The sequence below is a fragment of the Erpetoichthys calabaricus genome, chromosome 5 (assembly GCF_900747795.2).
Source record: "Erpetoichthys calabaricus chromosome 5, fErpCal1.3, whole genome shotgun sequence".
Lineage (NCBI taxonomy): Eukaryota > Metazoa > Chordata > Cladistia > Polypteriformes > Polypteridae > Erpetoichthys > Erpetoichthys calabaricus.
In genome coordinates, this window is record NC_041398.2 from 219,533,472 (window position 1) to 219,552,470 (window position 18,999).

The 18,999-nt window shown below is 34.9% G+C and overlaps 1 protein-coding gene across 3 annotated transcripts in view; it reads left to right on the top strand.

Moving 5' to 3' along the window:
* The window catches only part of wdr91 (WD repeat domain 91), a 62,788-nt gene extending 45,258 nt beyond the window's left edge, over positions 1-17,530 (top strand). For all 3 annotated transcript variants that reach the window (XM_051928016.1, XM_051928015.1, XM_051928017.1), the window contains 8 exons: positions 1,566-1,759; positions 2,797-2,947; positions 3,891-3,985; positions 7,138-7,285; positions 11,876-11,984; positions 15,408-15,520; positions 15,951-16,148; positions 16,501-17,530. In XM_051928016.1, the coding sequence (XP_051783976.1) occupies positions 1,566-1,759; positions 2,797-2,947; positions 3,891-3,985; positions 7,138-7,285; positions 11,876-11,984; positions 15,408-15,520; positions 15,951-16,148; positions 16,501-16,668 (1,176 nt within the window). In that variant the 3' untranslated portion in view covers positions 16,669-17,530. The remainder of the gene's footprint in view (positions 1-1,565; positions 1,760-2,796; positions 2,948-3,890; positions 3,986-7,137; positions 7,286-11,875; positions 11,985-15,407; positions 15,521-15,950; positions 16,149-16,500) is intronic.
* The last annotated feature ends 1,469 nt before the right edge of the window (positions 17,531-18,999 follow it).

The window sequence follows — 18,999 nt, forward strand, 5'->3', positions numbered from 1 at the left end:
ATGGCGCAAATTAAAAATCATAAACATCTAATAATGATAACAATATATACTAAAATTTAACATTATTTCAAAAGATTACCCATTTCATTTCAAAAGAATACACTTTTCTGTAAAACTGCATTTTGCAATGACCATCAATAAAATACAAGTCACTGAGAAAAGCAAAAAACGCTGGAATTGATCTAATACAGGAATGTTTTCTTCATGGGCAGTTGTGTATTAGATGTTTAAGAGTAAGCAGCTCCAGTGACCTAATAATATTATTATGATTACAGTAATCCCTCCTCCATCGCGGGGGTTGCGTTCCAGAGCCACCCGCGAAATAAGAAAATCCGCGAAGTAGAAACCATATGTTTATATGGTTATTTTTATATTGTCATGCTTGGGTCAGAGATTTGCGCAGAAACACAGGAGGTTGTAGAGAGACAGGAACGTTATTCAAACACTGCAAACAAACATTTGTCTCTTTTTCAAAAGTTTAAACTGTGCTCCATGACAAGACAGAGATGACAGTTCAGTCTCACAATTAAAAGAATGCAAACATATCTTCCTCTTCAAAGGAGCAAACAAATCAATGGTGCTGTTTGGCTTTTAAGTATGCGAAGCACCGCAGCACAAAGCTGTTGAAGGCGGCAGCTCACACCCCCTCCGTCAGGAGCAGATAGAGAGAGACAGATAAAAAAATCAATACGTGCCCTTCGTGCTTTTAAGTATGCGAAGCACCGTTCAGCATGTCGTTTCAGGAAGCAGCTGCACAGAAGGTAGTGAAGATAATCTTTCAGCATTTTTAGACAAGCGTCCGTATCGTCTAGGTGTGCGAACAGCCCCCCTGCTCAATCCCCCTACGTCAGGATCAGAGAAAGTCAGCGCAAGTGACAGAGAAAAGTAAGCTGGGTAGCTTCTCAGCCATCTGCCAATAGCGTCCCTTGTATGAAATCAACTGGGCAAACCAACTGAGGAAGCATGTACCAGAAATTAAAAGACCAATTGCCCTCAGAAACCCGTGAAGCAGCGAAAAATCCGCGATATATATTTAAATATGCTTACATATAAAATCCGCGATGGAGTGAAGCCGCGAAAGGCGAAGCGCGATATAGCGAGGGATTACTGTATTATTATTACTTGTTTGACTGATGATGTTATCCAAGGTGACTTACAACTTGGTTAGATTTTTTTTTCCTAATTGGAGCACAGGCCAGTGAACTAACTTGCTCATGATCACACAGTGTCAGTAACAAGATTTCAACACAGTTGAAGTTCTAGGTCTAAACCTTTAAATGCTACAACTTGGTACCTGCCAATAATATTAGCCTTAACTAAAAATATACACATGCTGCATACCCAAAATAATTTAGTTAGTTAAATGGTACTTCTGATGCCCATTGTCTTATGAAATTTTCCACAGCAATTTATGTGTATTATTAAATGTAACAAGATATATTTATTTTATTAGTCAGATGTTTATTCCAATATAACAATGTTACTTTACAAGTGTATCTTAGAAACTTCAAAATGACTACCCTTAAATCAGCTATTTCAATAGTTTATTGTATTTCCTTCATCAGACTACTGATAAGCGAGTGGATAGCATAGATGGTGAAATTCATGTGGATGGAAACTCTGAGCAGGTCGACATGATGTCCAAACAAACACGAGGCTGTGGTGAGGGAGGTGGCCGTACTGGGTCAAATGAGCAGCCATTCATAAAGTTGAGTCAAGAGGAGTATGCAGAGCATCATTCATCCATAATGCACTGTAGGTATGTGTACAGACTGCATTGCTTAATTTAGTTTCATGAATTCATTGACCCTTTCTACGTTTTGCAAAGGGCCTAAGGGAGCAAAGATTAAAATAACACTGATTTTTTAATATTCACCTGCTTAATAGTGTCTGATCCTTTCATTCAGAAGGGAAAAAAGGTCCCTGGTTAAAAACATATTTGTATGTAGTTTTTACTGCATATTTTGTTTTGTAAGTTGTTATGCTCCAAACTTTTTAGTTCAAAACTAAGGAACACCTATGTTTGAAATGTAGTACACTAGTAAAATACAATTTACACTAAGGTTTCTATTTTATTTGCAGTTTTATAAAAAAAATTAGAATGTTTACCAAATATTTCACATTGGAGGTCTCTACTGATTTCAGTATAGGCAGTTAACAACTGTATTGCTGTCTTGGTTCTCTTTTCTAATACATGGCTAATATTTGGTTGTCTTTTCGACTCTTGAGTTGTAACAGCACAGCATAGTTTTTTTATATCTGTCAACTCAAAAGTTTTGAGCAGCACTGACATTTGATAATTCTTTGGTTTAATAATTATGGTTGAAAGAGTGTGTTGCTTGAGCATAATCTCATTTCTCATCTTAAAGGACAGTGAAACTTGCTTTAAAACACTTTTCTGCTGTATGCCTAGTACATTCTACTGTATAAACCTTACTTCATACTCCAACACAGCTCTAGTATATACAGTATAAAAATCAGTACCTCATTATATACAAATGGAACAACTGAAGATGTCTGTGAATCAAGCCAAACTCATTGCGGAACATGTAAAGTACGATTATCTCCACCTCAGTTCAAGTTATACCTTTTTCATATGGAAATTATTGAATATCTATTTAACTAAACAAAGAGTCAATCACTAAAACAACATTTTCACAGCCACTCTATTAAATATAAGTAAGACAACTTTCCTTAAACGAACTAACAAATGATATTAAAAGAAATAAGCACATTGGACCTAACAGTATTAATTTATGAATGTGCTAGTATTAATTTGTTTTCTTTTATCTCCAGAGTTGATTGTTCTGGTAGAAGAGTGGCTAGTCTAGATGTGGATGGAGTAATCAAAGTCTGGTCATTTAACCCTCTTATGCAGACAAAGGCAACAATCATGTCCAAATCTCCTCTTCTATCTCTAGAGTGGGCTTCTAAGCCAGACAGACTGGTAGGTATCAGAGTCGCATATCTACATTGTTGTTGATTTTTCTCTCACTTTGACTGGCTAATTTTATTTTAATTCATAGACTACAAAAATTAAAATCTGAATCCTCAACTATGTATCAATAATATTTTTAAGTTATGCTTGAATTTCTTCAAGCTTACTGTATGCCCACCAAATGTACTGAAAAAACAACTAAAAACTGACTTTTTTTTTGATTGATTTCCATTTATTGTTCTGAAATTCCTACTTATACTTTTGTACTTTAACACACTATCCACAGTAAATACCTTTATTTCTGCATGTGTTCTAGGATCTCTGGGATCCTGAGGTTATGCTGGCAGCATGAAGCGCAAGGCAGTGACAAGCACTGAATTTGGCAGCTGTCTGTCGCAGCGCATACACTCACAACATCCCAGTTTAGACTTGCTAAATTAACCGGCCAAACACATACTTGGACTGTGAAAGAAAACCTAAGTACCTAGAGAAATAGCCACATACCGTATGTACTGGGTGAACATACCAACTCCATATGCAGACGGTGCTTGGACTGGAATTTAAACCAGCACTCTGGAGCTGTGAGACATTGTGCTACCACATAGTCTATAAACATTTATAGTGTAGTATTTTCATTTAAAACTGTAATTTCTTTTTTTTTTTTTTCTTGTAAAGTCAGTCTTGAACAAACTTTTTTCAGATTCTTTGTACGATTGCATTTTAAAAAAATAAAACTACTTAGGGTTTTTCACTTTGAATTTAATGAATATTACGTGTCTTTTTCTATTTACTGTACATTGTTTCAGAAGCAATCTTTTGTAGTTATTTTAAATATAATATGAAAAAGTCAAAATTATACATCATGCAAGTAACATGTTGACCTTTTGTGCAGTTTAGAGGCAGAAGAGAAAGATCAAAATAAAATAGCAACAGTGTTTGCCTTTTGTTTTAGTTGCTGCTTGGAAGTGGAGTTGGAACTGTTAGACTCTATGACACTGAAGCCAAGAAGAACCTGTGTGAAATGGCAATAGATGACATACATCCCAGGTATAAATATTTACTTACCTTATATTGCAGACTCTTGGAGTAAATAAATTATTATAAGACAGAAAAATTGTAACAGCTATTTTTGTGTGACTTGTTTTGGCATTTTTTTTTTCTTTAATGGAAAGGCATCTATTTAAGAAATAATGCATGTTCTTAAACATGGAGCAAAATACCTTACTAATAACACATAGACATTTCTGTGTGATATTTACTTTATTAATAGGTAATTTGATAGTCAAAATTATTTCCTTTTAATACTTTTTTGTTTGTTGTTAATGTGAAATAATAATTTTTCCCCTCTGGCAATCAAAGAAGCACTATGCTAACACTGCAAGTGCGTATGCATTCACATTGGCATCCATTTGATAACGCTGAGATGTGGGTCAGTTTGTCAGGATGTGTTTTGTACTGTTTTGTGAAAAGCGCTTAAAAACAAAATCTAGCAATTTAAATTGGTCTTTTTAAAGTCCTAGTACCTAAGAGTAAGCTGTAGGTTGTAATTCCCTGAATATTCCACATTTATAGTAAACTTATTAAATTGTGAAATTCTGTTCAGAATAGAAAGTGCTAAGAGTTCAAAGTATTAACTAAATAGTGCAATACAAATGTTACACTCTCGCGTCTGTAAAAAATTTATTAAACTTGTGACATTTGTCTCTGAAAAGAGTATGTTTATATAAACTCTCCTATCACGTAGGAGTTTTGCTAATCAACAATTAGCATGTTTTTTATGTTTTGCCAAAAGACTTACATACATTCCCTAATATAGGAACTGAGAACTTAAATATTTCAGTAGTGGGGGGAAAAGTGAAAGTTGAACTGTTTTTCACAGTTCTCTTTTTTAAATTTGATTAATGTCATTTAAGCTATCCTTGGATCCTTCCACCACCAGTGTAGAGATGTGCTGTATATTAGAACAGTTTCTTAAATATATACAGTACACAGTATTTGTATAGTTTATGCAAGCAGATGATGTAACTTTGAGTTATACTAATACCTAAAAATAGTTTTCATACAATGAGCGAAGACAGAAAAACCTGTGTTGTATGTAACCCTAACCCTAATCCTACTCGTAACCCTAATCCATCCATCCATCCATTTTCCAACCCGCTGAATCCGAACACAGGGTCACGGGGGTCTGCTGGAGCCAATCCCAGCCAACACAGGGCACAAGGCAGGGAACCAATCCCGGGCAGGGTGCCAACCCACCGCAGCGTAACCCTAATAATGTGTGAAATTTATAGAAATCTCTGAAATTCAGATTTGAAACAAAAAAGATATAGTTTATTTTTTTTTCTTTCTTAGTGGCAAAATTTACTTTAATTGGATGTAGGCAAAATTCATACTCTGTGAAAGGCTTCTTGAGACTGAAACTTTTGAAGCCTATTTCAGTTAGATACATTATCCTAGCATATGGAACAGGAAAGCATGTTAGGTTAATTGGCAACTCTAAATTGACTCTGTATTAATGAGTGTGCCATGTTATATTTTGGTGTGAAGTCCAACTTGGTGCTTTGCTTATGCAACTGGAGTAAGCTCCTGGCTTACACAATAGTGTATATTATTCCTATATCAGATCGAAATGAAAAGAATGATTTTGGCAAATTAGTGTAAGTTTCTGCTTTTGGGAATTTTTTTCTTGTGGTATATTTGTGCTTTAGGCATTAGGTGTTAAGCTTTTTTTTTTTTTTTTTTTTTAGTGCAGAGGTTGTGAGGAAAAGATTTACAATTGTAAGGAACAGATAAAGTAATGGACAAAGGAGAAAATATTGTAAAAATATTGTATCAGTTGAACAATTTTTGTTAATCGTTTAAACATCCAGTTACTTATGATTTTTTTCATAAATATCGACATACGTACAGTATATGGCCATGTGCTATGCTTTTGCTTAATCATTAATGTTGTCTATGAAGGAAAAATTTAAATTATGTTAATCTTTGTTTTCCAACCTATTAAAAAATAATCAGAATATTACACTATTCCATTGACATAATCTATTTGATTATGATTATGACTATGACTTTCATAGAGTAGTCTCTGTGGTAAATGCAAGTTTGAAAATTTTATTGTGAAGATTTTTGCCTTTACTGATATAGTTTATAGATCTGTAGGGTTCCAGCATAACATATAAATGAAGCGCGCAGTGACAAGCTGAAAATAAGCCACAGGAAGGAGTAATGACTTAAATTTCTAAAAGTCTGAAAAGCAAACATGCATTCATTTCATGTGCTAGCCACATTAACCTCTGTTAACAGCAAAGGTCTCAACAAATTTGTTTTATCAATTTATTCATTACATTTTTCCCCTAATAGTAGTGCTTATGAGTTATTGAATATATACCTGATATTAAACTATGGGAGCACTCTTTCACTCTCCTCTTCCTTACTGTCCTCACCTCAATACCAGCCAGGTGATTATTGGTCTTAAGACTGCTAGTATTGCAGCACCTTCCTTGCATGAGTCACCTTAAACTCTTCATACAAGCTGCTGATGGGAAGCTTCAACATGGGAAGACCTTAACTGTAGAGTCTTATAGATGAGTAGGACCGGAAGATCTGTTGAAGGATCCCATGCTGGTAGAAAAGGCAAGATGACACCTTCAATGTGAACCTATTTGTTAGTACATATTTTTTCCTTCCAACAAAGTCCCCATCTACTTTTGTTGGTGTGATTTTATCCCAGAATTTAGTCATAACACCACCTTATGAGGATCACATACAGTATAACCAAACAACATAGTTCTAAGGATTACTGAGGCACACAAACTCCTCCACCCAAAATGCCAAAGTCACAATTCTTGTAGGAGATTACCTGGTGATTTGTACAGTATTATGAATTTTAAGGAGAGGAGATTATTGCCAAGTAGGAATGATCACCAATATAGCGGTATCTCCTTTGCTCTGAGAGGAAAAAATCTGGTGTTAATTAGAACTGACAAATGTAATCCTATTGGCTTCTATTATATTATTTCAATTTTGGAGGTGCTGTCCATATTTTATCACCTTGTCTGTCTCCTAAAACCATATCAAAAGAAAAATATTTTCATTCTTATAAATGCCGTTTTTTTATTAATAAAACATTGACCTCTGCATAATGTTTTCTTTATTACAGTGATCATAACTTTTTTTTTGTCTTTTTGTCATTGGTTTAGAATCTTGTCACTGGCTTGGAGTCCTAGTGGAACATCATTTGTTTGTTCTGCAGCTGCTCATAGTCCTAGATCGAGTGATAACATGAGTGGGTTAGGTCCTGCCCAAGGACGGCTTTTGTTGTGGGACACAAAAACTGTTAAACAGCAGGTATTAATGAATTGTAATATGGGTTTCTGCAGTTTGAAAATTTGTGAACTTTTTATTTTAATGTGTCTTCTTATAAATAAGCATTTTTGACTTTTATCACAACATTGGCTAGGTAAATTAAACTTAAAACAATATTCAACAGATTTTTTTTAGCTTGAAACTAAATAATTATTTATTTTCATTAGCTCATTTATGCTGCATTTTATTTCATTCAGACACATACAAAACATAAATATAAAAGTTTTTGATTCAGATCTGATCAGCCTTGGACTGAATTTATTTAAAAAAAATGCTTGTGCAATGACTAAAAAGATCCTAATTATATTTGAGCTGTTACTAAGAAGATCCTGATTTTAGTAAATCTAGAGCAGACAAATGGAAGCCATGATACTGTCTTAAAATCATATCCCCTTGAACAGTAAGAACAGCCAAATAGGACAGTACAAGACATTTTGTATTGCTTTGGTTAATAATGTACATCTTTCTGCATCTTTAATTATTACTAACCAACCCGCGGCGTAGCATACGCCGCATAATTATTTATTGATGGGTGAACACTTCCTGAACGACACAGTTGTCCAAATGGGGTGGGTTTGAGGATATGACTATGAGTGAATGAAAAGATGGAACTCTGAAGAGAGCAACATACAATTGTCCGTGACTGAAAACTGGTTTTGGAAGATACAGGCAATGTGTGTGTGTGTCTGTCTCTCGCGCATCTGTGTGTGTGTGTCTCTCTCTCTCTCTCACGCGCCTATGTGTGTGTGTCTCTCTCTCTCGTGTGTGTGTGTGTGTGTGGCTCTCTGGCTCTCTCTTGCGCGCCTGTGTGTGTATGTCGCTCTCTCTTACGCGCCTGTGTGTGTGTGTCGCGCTCTCTCTCACGCGCCTGTGTGTGTGTGTGTGTCGCGCTCTCTCACGTGCCTGTGTGTGTGTGTCGCTCTTTCTCGCGCACGCGTGCCTGTGTGTCGCTCTCTCTTGCCCGCGCCTGTGTGTGTGTGTGTGTGTCGCTCTCTCTCGCATGCCTGTGTGTGTGTGTGTGTCGCTGTCTCTCGTGTGTGTGTGTGTGTGTCGCTCTCTCTCGTGTGTGTGTTGCTTTCTCTCACGCGCCGGTGTGTGTGTCGCTCTCTCTTGCGCGCCTGTGTGTGTGTGTCGCTCTTTCTCTCACGCGCCTGTGTGTGTCGCTGTCTCTCGTGTGTGTGTGTGTGTGTGTGTGTGTCGGTCGCTCTCTCTTGCGTGTGTGTGTGTGTGTCTGTCTGTCTGTGTGTCTCTCTCTCTCTCTCTCGTATGTGTGTCGCTCTCGTGTGTGTGTGTGTCGCTCTCTCTCGCGCGCCTACACAGATGAAAGTGACTCAGGTGAGGAGTTGGGGGCGGGCACATGAGCAGGAAGTGTGCATGCCTCGGGGAGGAGGGTTAGAGTTGGCGGGCGGGGCTCTGTCTTGCGTGCGTGCATATCCCGACTTGGTGGATTATATACAGAAAAGCAGCCGGAACCGAAAAGAACAATGAAAAGTCAACATGGCTCAGAGGTGCATGTGGACTGTAGCAGAGACGAAAGCGACTGAGGTGGTGTTTGGTGAGGTGCTACGTGCCTCAAGAGCGAGGGTGGACTCGGGGGGGAGGGTTAGAGTTGGCAGGCGGGGCTTTGTCGTGCGTATCCCATGGTCTTAGAGTTGGCAGGCGTGGCTCTGTCCTACGTGCGTCTTGCTTGCCATGGACTTGTGTGCGTCTTGCTTGCCATGGACTTGCGTGCGTCTTGCTTGCCATGGTCTGGTCTCTGTCTTACGTGCCATGGTCGGCTGCTTAGTGAACTGTGAGTTGGGGGGCATGGCTATGTCTTGCGTGCATCTTGCTTGCCATGTCTTGCGTGCGTCTTGCTTGCCATGGACTTAGTGAATTATATATATAGATAATCATATTTTCAGAGTTATTGAGATTTAGATTACAATGTCATATCTGCACTTTTAATTGTACATCATGTAACATAACAAAACCTCCTTAAACCCTGAAAATTTCCTTGGACAAGTGCCAGTTCATTGTATTGCTCACTCAGGGCTAATTTGCAATTGACAATTAGCCTGGTATGCAGGTCTTTGGAGATGTGGAAAGAAACCTTTCCATGTGTAAAATCCATGCAAATGGAGAATGTTCAAAATCCATATGGGTGGACATTTTATCAAAAAAAAAAAAAAATGGTATTTTTTTCACATTCATTAATTCATGTAGCTCAGAAACAGAATGAGCTAGAGCAAGCAACTTTTCAAAAAAAGTTATTAGTGTTAGAGGCCTCTTAGTAATTGTTGTCAGTAATTGTTTATTGTTTAATTTGGTCATAGTATAGCAGCCAAGAAGCTATCTGTCCTGAAAAAATACCTTGAATAACAATGATGCAGAGTGACCTAATGGTAAGAATGGCACATCCCAAAGTGCATATATTTCTGCCCTCAATCTTAGACATTCTGCAAAAGATTAATTTTACCATGGAAGTACACTTTTAAGATTCATATTTTACTGAACACAACCCATTACTCTTTAGAGTCAGCAAGAAAAAATAATATACAATTTATATATTCTAATAATATATTTAAGTTTGTTTTGAATGAAAATGTATCCTAAAAATCCTGTAAAACCTTTAAAATTATAAAAAGCTTTTGTTGTGAATTATCCACCAGTTCTGTTTTAAATTGTTGATAATGCTGTCACCAATATATTTATTTTGTAAATGGCACATTTCTTCCATCCTGTATATTATTTCCAATCAAGATATTCTGTTGCAAAGTGAAACGTTCTTAACAATCTGTGTTGCTTACTTTCTACTATAATTTTCAAAATATTCCAGTCATAAGCATGAGTACAGCTTTGAGGTTAATATATGCTATGATGCTGCAAATGCCAAAAAAGAAAAACATGACAAGTGCAATAACAAAATAGAAAAGTTCAGCACAGCACCAATGTGATTACTTTACAGTTACAGTTCTTGCTAAATACTGAAAACATTCTGAACAAATCCTTATAAAGATATTTTTTTTCCAATTTGAGGTGTACAACTTCACTTTATGACTGAGTTATAGGGGTGGGTTAGGATTGTCTAATCTGAGTAAAGCATGTTTTTGTGCAAGTAGTATGGTATATAGAATATTACAACAGATTTTTCATAGCATAATGTTTTTCCATCTGGACTGGTATCATTTTCAATTAAGCATTACGAGTGATCTAAGGTTGTCCAATATACAAAAGTTCTGCCCAAAATTATCTAAGTGTAAAAACATTGCTAGAACACATCACCTATCCATGCAGAGCTTTAGCAAAGGTTGGATACTAAGTATTTGTCTGTTAAAAAAAAAAATTTTGGTCTAATATTATAGAGGGTGGTTCATTCTCTGTTCTTTTAAATAAAATCACTTGCCAGAATCTTAACATAATTATTAAGAAACATAATTGATCTATATGATTCACATTCCATTAAGTATTTATTTTTTCTTGAAGAGACAGTAATTGACACTTGATGTAGTATTTATGGTAGAATTTTAGTTTCTCTGTTTTCAAGTAAACATTTTAGCATTAATAGTGCTGAGTTGAAACTTTTTTTTTTAAATTCCTCTGAATAACCATATGAGCTTGCAGCTTTCCGTAGTTTGCAGCTCCTCTATGCAGAGAATAAGAAGCTCTATTTTATCAGTTAAGTCCTTGGCTTGGACCCTGCTTTCTTTACATTGCAATGATTATAAGGACGTATAGTATAGTTTTATTTCCTGCTACATTGTTAAACTTTAATTGCATTCTGAATATCCTGATTATTTATTTATTATGTATATATCTTATTGAACTTTTTTCCTTGTGTATTATCATGATGACTTGACTTTAAGACCACTTGCTCAATTCCTTTTCTAGTCAAAAGATTCAATTCTGATTGTAGATCCAATGTTTTCCTATAAAATCATTCATTTGGAGATTTTGCATATTCCTGATCAGTTAATCATCGCTGATGCCCTTCTTGTCTGCTGTTTGTTTTTTATGTGAGAGATGCAATATAATTTGTTTTCTTAAAACTGCCTTAAGTGTTTTCCAGAGTGTCCCTACAGAGGTCTCTGGGGAGACATTGGTGTCTAAGGAAGTATCAATTTGTGTTGAGATAAATTTCATAAAGTCCTCATCAGATAGCATTAATGGATTAAGTTGCCAATTGTGAATTGGATTTGTGGGGCATAATGATTTAAACTCCTAAATAAGAGGAGCCTGGTCAGATATAACAGTATATTATTATTTTCAAGATTTAATAGAGGGGTAGTAAGTTATTATCAATAAAAATAATAAATTCTTGAATAACAGTGACACACTAGCAAAGGGTAGTTTTGGATATAGAAATTGGTCTGAGAGATTATAATCCTTAATAAACTTTTTCTTTTCATTGGATTGCGTTTGGTTTAATGCATTTTGTTTCTTAATTAAAAAGATACTAATAATGCTGAATACATTTTTGCTTGGTGTGCTTCTTTATCAAAATGGTTATGTCACTGTTAGAATTTTGTTTGTACATGCAAATAATATTGTAAACAGATATACTGATTTAATGTTATTCTTATTTTTTCTTAGCTACAGTTTTCACTGGTACCAGAGCCAGTTGCTATAAACTGCACTGCTTTTAATCATAATGGGAACTTGCTGGTAACTGGAGCTGCTGATGGAATCATTCGACTGTTTGGTAAGCAACACATTTATATGTATATACACACACATACAGTACTGTGCAAAAGTTTTAGGCAGGTGTGAAAAAATGCTGTAAACAAAGAATGCTTTCAAAAATGGAAGTGTTAATCATTTATTTTCATCAATCAACAAAATGCAGTGAATGAACAAAAGAGAAATCTAAATCAAATCAATATTTGGTGTGACCACCCTTTGCCTTCAAAACAGCATCAATTCTTCTAGGTACACTTGCACACAGTTTTCGAAGGAACTCGGCTGGTAGGTTGTTCCAAACATCTTGGAGAACTAACCACAGAACTTCTGTGGATGTAGGCTTCCTCACATCCTTCTGTCTCTTCATGTAATCCCAGACACACTTGATGATGTTGAGATCAGGGCTCTGTGGGGGCCATACCATCACTTCCAGGACTTCTTGTACTTCTTTAAGCTGAAGATAGTTCTTAATGACTTTGGCTGTATGTTTGGGGTCGTTGTCCTTCTGCAGAATAAATTTGGGGCCAATCATACGCCTCCCTGCTGGTATTGCATGATGGATAAGTATCTGCCTGTATTTCTCAGCATTGAGAACACCATTAATCCTGACCAAATCTCCAACTCCTTTTGCAGAAATGCAGCCCCAAACGTTCAAGGAACCTCCACCATGCTTCACTGTTGCCTGCAGACACTTATTATTGTACCACTCTCCAGCCCTTCGACGAACAAACTGCCTTCTGCTACAGCCAAATATTTCAAATTTTGACTCATCAGTCCAGAGCACCTACTGCCATTTTTCTGCACCCCAGTTCCTATGTTTTTGTGCATACTTGAGTCGCTTGGCTTTGTTTCCACGTCGGAGGTATGGCTTTTTGGCTGCAACTCTTCCATAAAGACCACTTCTGGCCAGACTTCTCCGGACAGTAGATGGGTATACCTGGGTCCCACTGGTTTCTGCCAGTTCTGAGCTGATGGCACTGCTGGACATCTTCCGATTTTGAAGGGTAATAAGCTTGATGTGTCTTTCATATGTTGCACTAAGTTTCCTTGGCCGACCACTGCGTCTACGATCCTCAACATTGCCCGTTTCTTTGTGCTTCTTCAAAAGAGCTTGAAGAGCACATCTTGAAACCCCAGTCTGCTTTGAAATCTTTGTCTGGGAGAGACCTTGCTGATGCAGTATAACTACCTTGTGTCTTGTTGCTTTGCTCAATCTTGCCATGACATGAAACTGTCTTCCAAAACCTCACCTTGGTAGCAGAGTTTGGCTGTTCCTCACCCAGTTTTAAGCCTCCTACACAGCTGTTTCTGTTTCAGTTAATGACTGTGTTTCAACCTATGTGTGACATTGATGATCATTAGCACCTGTTTGGTATAACTGGTTGATCATACACCTGACTATAATCCTACAAAATCCCTGACTTTGTGCAAGTGTACCTATAAGAATTGATGCTGGTTTGAAGGCAAAAGTTAGTAACACCAAATATGATTTGATTTAGATTTTACATTTGTTCGCTCACTTTGCATTTTGTATATAACATAGTACAATAAATAAAATCCCCTTAAAATACATACTTTTTTACCAAATAAAACATATATACAAATTATTTATCCATAATACATATGTCATAAAAGAAAATAAAATACTTATTAAAAATTACAAGCCATAATTATATTAAGGTGTTCATAAGATGTTTATCAGAAAAATACAAAGTTTACATGTAAAATAGACAAATTTGGCTCTTAATGTAAAAGGGTTGTTGCCTACTAAGCAGGGAGGGGAAATTCTTCTTTATATATTCTATTAATTAAAAATGTGAGCTACTGAACTAAAAACAAGCTTGCTCATCATCCACACTTAGACGGGGAGTGAGTGTTTTGGAGCATAAATAGGTTACTTAAAATATATTTATTTAAATATACTTTTTAAAAACCAGGCTTATATTAAGTTAAAAATTGTACTAAACAGTAAGAAATAAGTCTCTCATACATCACTTGTAAAATAAAAGTGTGGGCGCTTTTCATCAATCAATAAAATCTTAGCAAAAGCGATGTATGAGAGACTTATTTCTTACTGTTTAGTACACTTTTTAACTTAATATAAGTGTGGTTTTTAAAAAGTATTTTTTTATAAAAATATTATTTTCAACTTTTTAGTCTTGGGTTTGCTTTAGTATAATTTTGTAATTAATATTTTAACACTTCCTTTAATATTTCTATCCGTTACTAGCGCCATCTATTGGTGAAATCTTTAACTATTCTTCATATGAAAATCTCATTTCTTAATTAACATGGATTAATTGATCAATTAGTGAAACTGATTATTGATTCATGTATTGTCATCAGAAGTGAGTGTGCAAAATTTCAAGTTATTTGGACAATAGGAAGTGGGTTAAATATCGATTACAAGATTTGTACCAGACAACAAACAGGTGAAGTTAAAAGAAGCGTGGTAAAAATAGAAAATGTATAACAATCTAATTTTCAAAATATTTTAACACATGAAATACTCTATTGCTGAAACATCTTTTGCCCTTTGTATGCTTACATACACTTTTAAAAGCACATGTACTTGATGTTATGAGTATAGATATGAGTAAGTATTAATTTAAGAAGAAAACAACTTTAACGTCCTTTTTTGTATAAATTGCCTCCTAAATAAGTAACATTTGGGTATTTTGGTGTAAATTTGTTACCCCAAAGCATTCATTATTTAGATACTGAAATGACAAATTAACTTTACTTTGTCAGATCATGTTCAAAATTTGCAGTCAATAATTTAATATGTTCTTTTTTAATGATGCTTTATCCAGACTTTCAGTGTAATCATTTTTCTTTCATATTGAGTAACTTCTGTAACATTTGGAAAAAAAATAAACATGCAAGTTCAGTTGCCAGAATATTTTTTTTGCATTAAATATAATGTCAAATGTTATGTTGTTGGAAACTGTGTATGCTGTTAGTATCTAATATATGAAGCTCAAAATGTGTCTGTGGGTACTGTATGTACAGTATGTTCAATATACAAATCCACACCATTGGACCAATCCCTGCAAAATCTGCACACATCATTAATATGATCAGTGAAAGGCCGTAGTCCTGACCCAAAATTTTGAACTTGGGGGAACATGTGGATTTTTTTTCCCTTTTTAATGCAGCTTTGAACAAACTGAAGCCCCATAGCAAACAAATGGACCAGAGCTTAAAATTACATAGCAATGCAACACTAGGTAATACAGCATTAAAGTGATTAATTAAGTTGCTTTTTTAGTTTCAGTGAATCTTCTTATTGTTCTTTATCAAAGTATATCAAAATCAGAAATAATATTCTCTGTTCATTAGTTGGTGTTCTTGATTTGGGTTAAAGCTGTGAAGTTAACTGATGACTAATGAGCATTTGAAAATAGCTGACTTCTTCACATTTTCTTCTTATTTCATCCAACAGACATGCAGAGGTATGAAAGTGTAATGAGCTGGAAGGCCCATGAGGGGGAGGTATACTCAGTGGAGTTTAGTTATGATGAAAATACAGTTTTCAGTATTGGAGAAGATGGAAAGGTATGACTACCATGGTTATAAAAAAGATAACCCCTATTCAAACCTTTAAAACAAGTATTTTAAGTCTTTGATGACATTGCCTTCTTTCTGAAGTAAATGTTTTTACTTTAATCATACCACTAGATTTAGAGGACAGTTTTTATCCTCAAATCATAAGGCTGTTTTGCAGCCACTTGTACTGACAACTGCATTAGTGTATCTCATTTCATAATCTGATTTGCAATTAATTTATAGTATTGTATTCATACCCAGTTTTTGACGTATTATTATCTCTAGTCTGTAAGTGACAAGCAAGTAAGAATTCTTTTTTGCTATGTATACATGACAATAAATTTGAACTTATTATATTTGTTTATTTTCTTTTAGAAATAATTTTACCTAAAGTTACAACAATGTAATTAATTCACTTTGATTATTGTTAATTTTTTAGTTTATCCAGTGGAATATTCATCGCAGTGGAGTCAAGCAGTCAGAGTATGTACTACCATCTGATGCTACAGGTCCTTTTATCTTGTCGGGGTACAGTGGCTATAAGCAAGTTCAGGTCCCACGTGGTCGACTATTTGCCTTTGATTCTGAAGGAAACTATGTCCTCACATGCTCCTCAAATGGAGGTGTCATCTATAAGGTACAGAAATATTCTCTAATGTGTATGTATGTATATGTATATATATATATATATAAAACCCTTCTACTAGGGTTAGTTAAGGATGTTGAACTATATCTCAGTGCTAATTTTGAGAAAAAATATTGCTTGTTACACTTTACAAGAAGATTACTTTTTCAAACAGTTTTCTTATATGTGAGACATTAGTGTAATACTGAATATTACTTGTTAAGTTTTTTATTTAAATATTAAAAGCATACCAAATATACCCTTCATGCACTTACGTTTTAAACTCTGGTGACCTAGGGTATCTGCAAATATTTGCATACACATAGTATACCATTCGGTCCTGTTTCTTTTGTGTTTTCCTCAGTTCAGTGAAGAGGAAAAGGGTTTGGAAAACATCATGGCACTCGGAGGGCACAAAGCCCCTGTTGTTACTGTTGACTGGTGTACTGCACTGGATTGTGGGACATGCTTGACTGCTTCCATGGATGGTAAAATAAAACTGAGCACTTTACTAGCACAAAAGTCTTGCTGAAAATAGTGTTAAATTTTTAAATGTGAAATATACAGGCAGAAGAAAATCAGTGTGTACTAAAGAGACTAGTTCATTAATCATTAAAATGTTTTTATGGTATCAGTGTAAAAAAGCACAGGCATTCGTCTCGAAATACACATATACATTGCATCTCTAAACAATTATTCTAGATCAGACTTTTATAATGAAGGTGTAAATGATCATAAGTGTATTGACTGATGCAGTGTTTTCTCTGTTTATTTTTCTTTTTTATTTCCAGTGGCCTTTTCATTTTTTTTTTTTTTTTTTTTTTTTTACAAAGAAATCATAAAACTTAGTATTAAATGTATCTTAAGTTTAAAAAAAATATCACGTTCTCTGAGAGTCAGAAATTTATATACAGGTTCTTCCTATTTTAGGATTTCAGTATTTCAGTTTCAGTATATTTTGTGGTCCAATCTGGTAATGAATTTTTATTTAATTTTTACAGTTGCCATTGTGGCAATATACTGTTATAAGGATGACAATAAAGTCATGTCCATATTAGTTTAATTTATTAAAATGGCTAAATTATATTTAACATGGTGCAGTAACTGTATATTTTTTTGCTGTTTTTGTAACACAATCTGACCATATTATTTGTAATTATGTACTTCTCCTAACCGAGAATAAAAGATGACCAATGGAGTATAGTGGAATAAACACAAAATCATCAGAAATGTAGGTATATGGGTTTATGCTTGTGTTTTAGGGCTGTATTGTAATTTTTTTGGGGGGGGGGGGTTTGCATCAAGATATACAAGCCCTGTGTCATGCATTCCTTTTCTCTGCATTGTTAATTCTGTTTGAAGTTACATTATGTAATTATACCTAAAACATTCAAGCTGGACTTTTTGTGGTCATTTATAATGCTATGCACATGTACTATACATTCTGTGACACAAGAATCTGATTTCAGCTCTGCTTATACATGTAAACAGAACATAGAGTTACTTATGCTGACTAGCCTCTGGTGAGGAAAAATATTGTTAGTCAATTACTGTTTTAAACTTAAAAAAACTTACAATAAGTGACGCAAACAACTTGAAAACAATCCACTAGAGGTAAGATTTTGGTATACCAGGGCCAGTGCTGGTAGCCCCAATTTGGCCAGATTTGACATATGGTGGATGTCATTGACTGTGGCCTTATTAAACGTGAAACACCTGCTTGCTCCAGATATTAAAGCTTTATCTTTTATCTTCCTATGGCCTGTTCACTGTATACAGACTGCTGAATTAATATATGTTTTCATTATGCTGTATATAGCTTGTTTGTCTATTATTATTACAAGTTACAGCAGCTGTTCAGTAACAAATGTTTAAAAAAATTATACGCCCAAGATTATTATTTTATTTGCAGAAATAATGTAATTGGAATAATGTGTTACATGAAAAACACATAGCTAAACAGCTTTGTTTATGCCTGCTAAAGTGATTAATATTTTCCCATCTTCCATTGAAATGCATACTATTATTATAAGACATGTAATTTAGTAAAAACAGTGTCCTGTAAAGAATTATATTGTCCACTTCTGTAAAAGGCAGGGAGTATAAATGTATGAAACCAATTGTAATTTCTGCTCTTTCAGTTTACAGTACAGTATTTAAATGAAAATTAAAATTAAGGTTTTTATTCACTTTTAATGGTGCAGTCATTTTAATAGAGAAATTAACATTTATTTTGATAAGTATGAATGGCAGTATCTTTATTACAACCAAACACTTTCTGTGAAGAATTTCTGGCATTAGAAAATAAAAAGTAAGAAAGTTCTGTATTTGTCATGGTGGGCACCATGTGTCATGGAAGTGTGATAAAGCACATTTCTCCAGAGCATTGTTTAGCTTTCATCTCCTAACTGCCAAGTGTAGACATCAACATACTCTCCCTTGAGCCTATATTCATACAGAATTATATTGTACATTTTTGTTGAAATACCAACTATCAAGGTGACAAGGCAAATGTTAGTTACTTGGGATCCCTTATGGTGTTCATTGTGATTTAGGTTAATGTTTAGTAATCACTTTTTCTTAACATATTCAGATGAAGAGAACACCTATTGTACACCTAAGGAGTGCTCTGTCAACTCTATTTGGCTTGCAGGATCTAATAGACCTCTAAACACACAAACTATCAGTCAGTTAAAAACACAGACAAAAGTTTTTGTAGGTAGAAAATGATAAATTATTAGTGTCCAATTGCAAACTGGAAAATTAAAACACTTTGCATACTTTATGACCAGCAGGTAAGCCTAGTCTGGCCTATTCTAAACATGAACACACATACCCTCCTAATTTTAACAATTCTTAACTA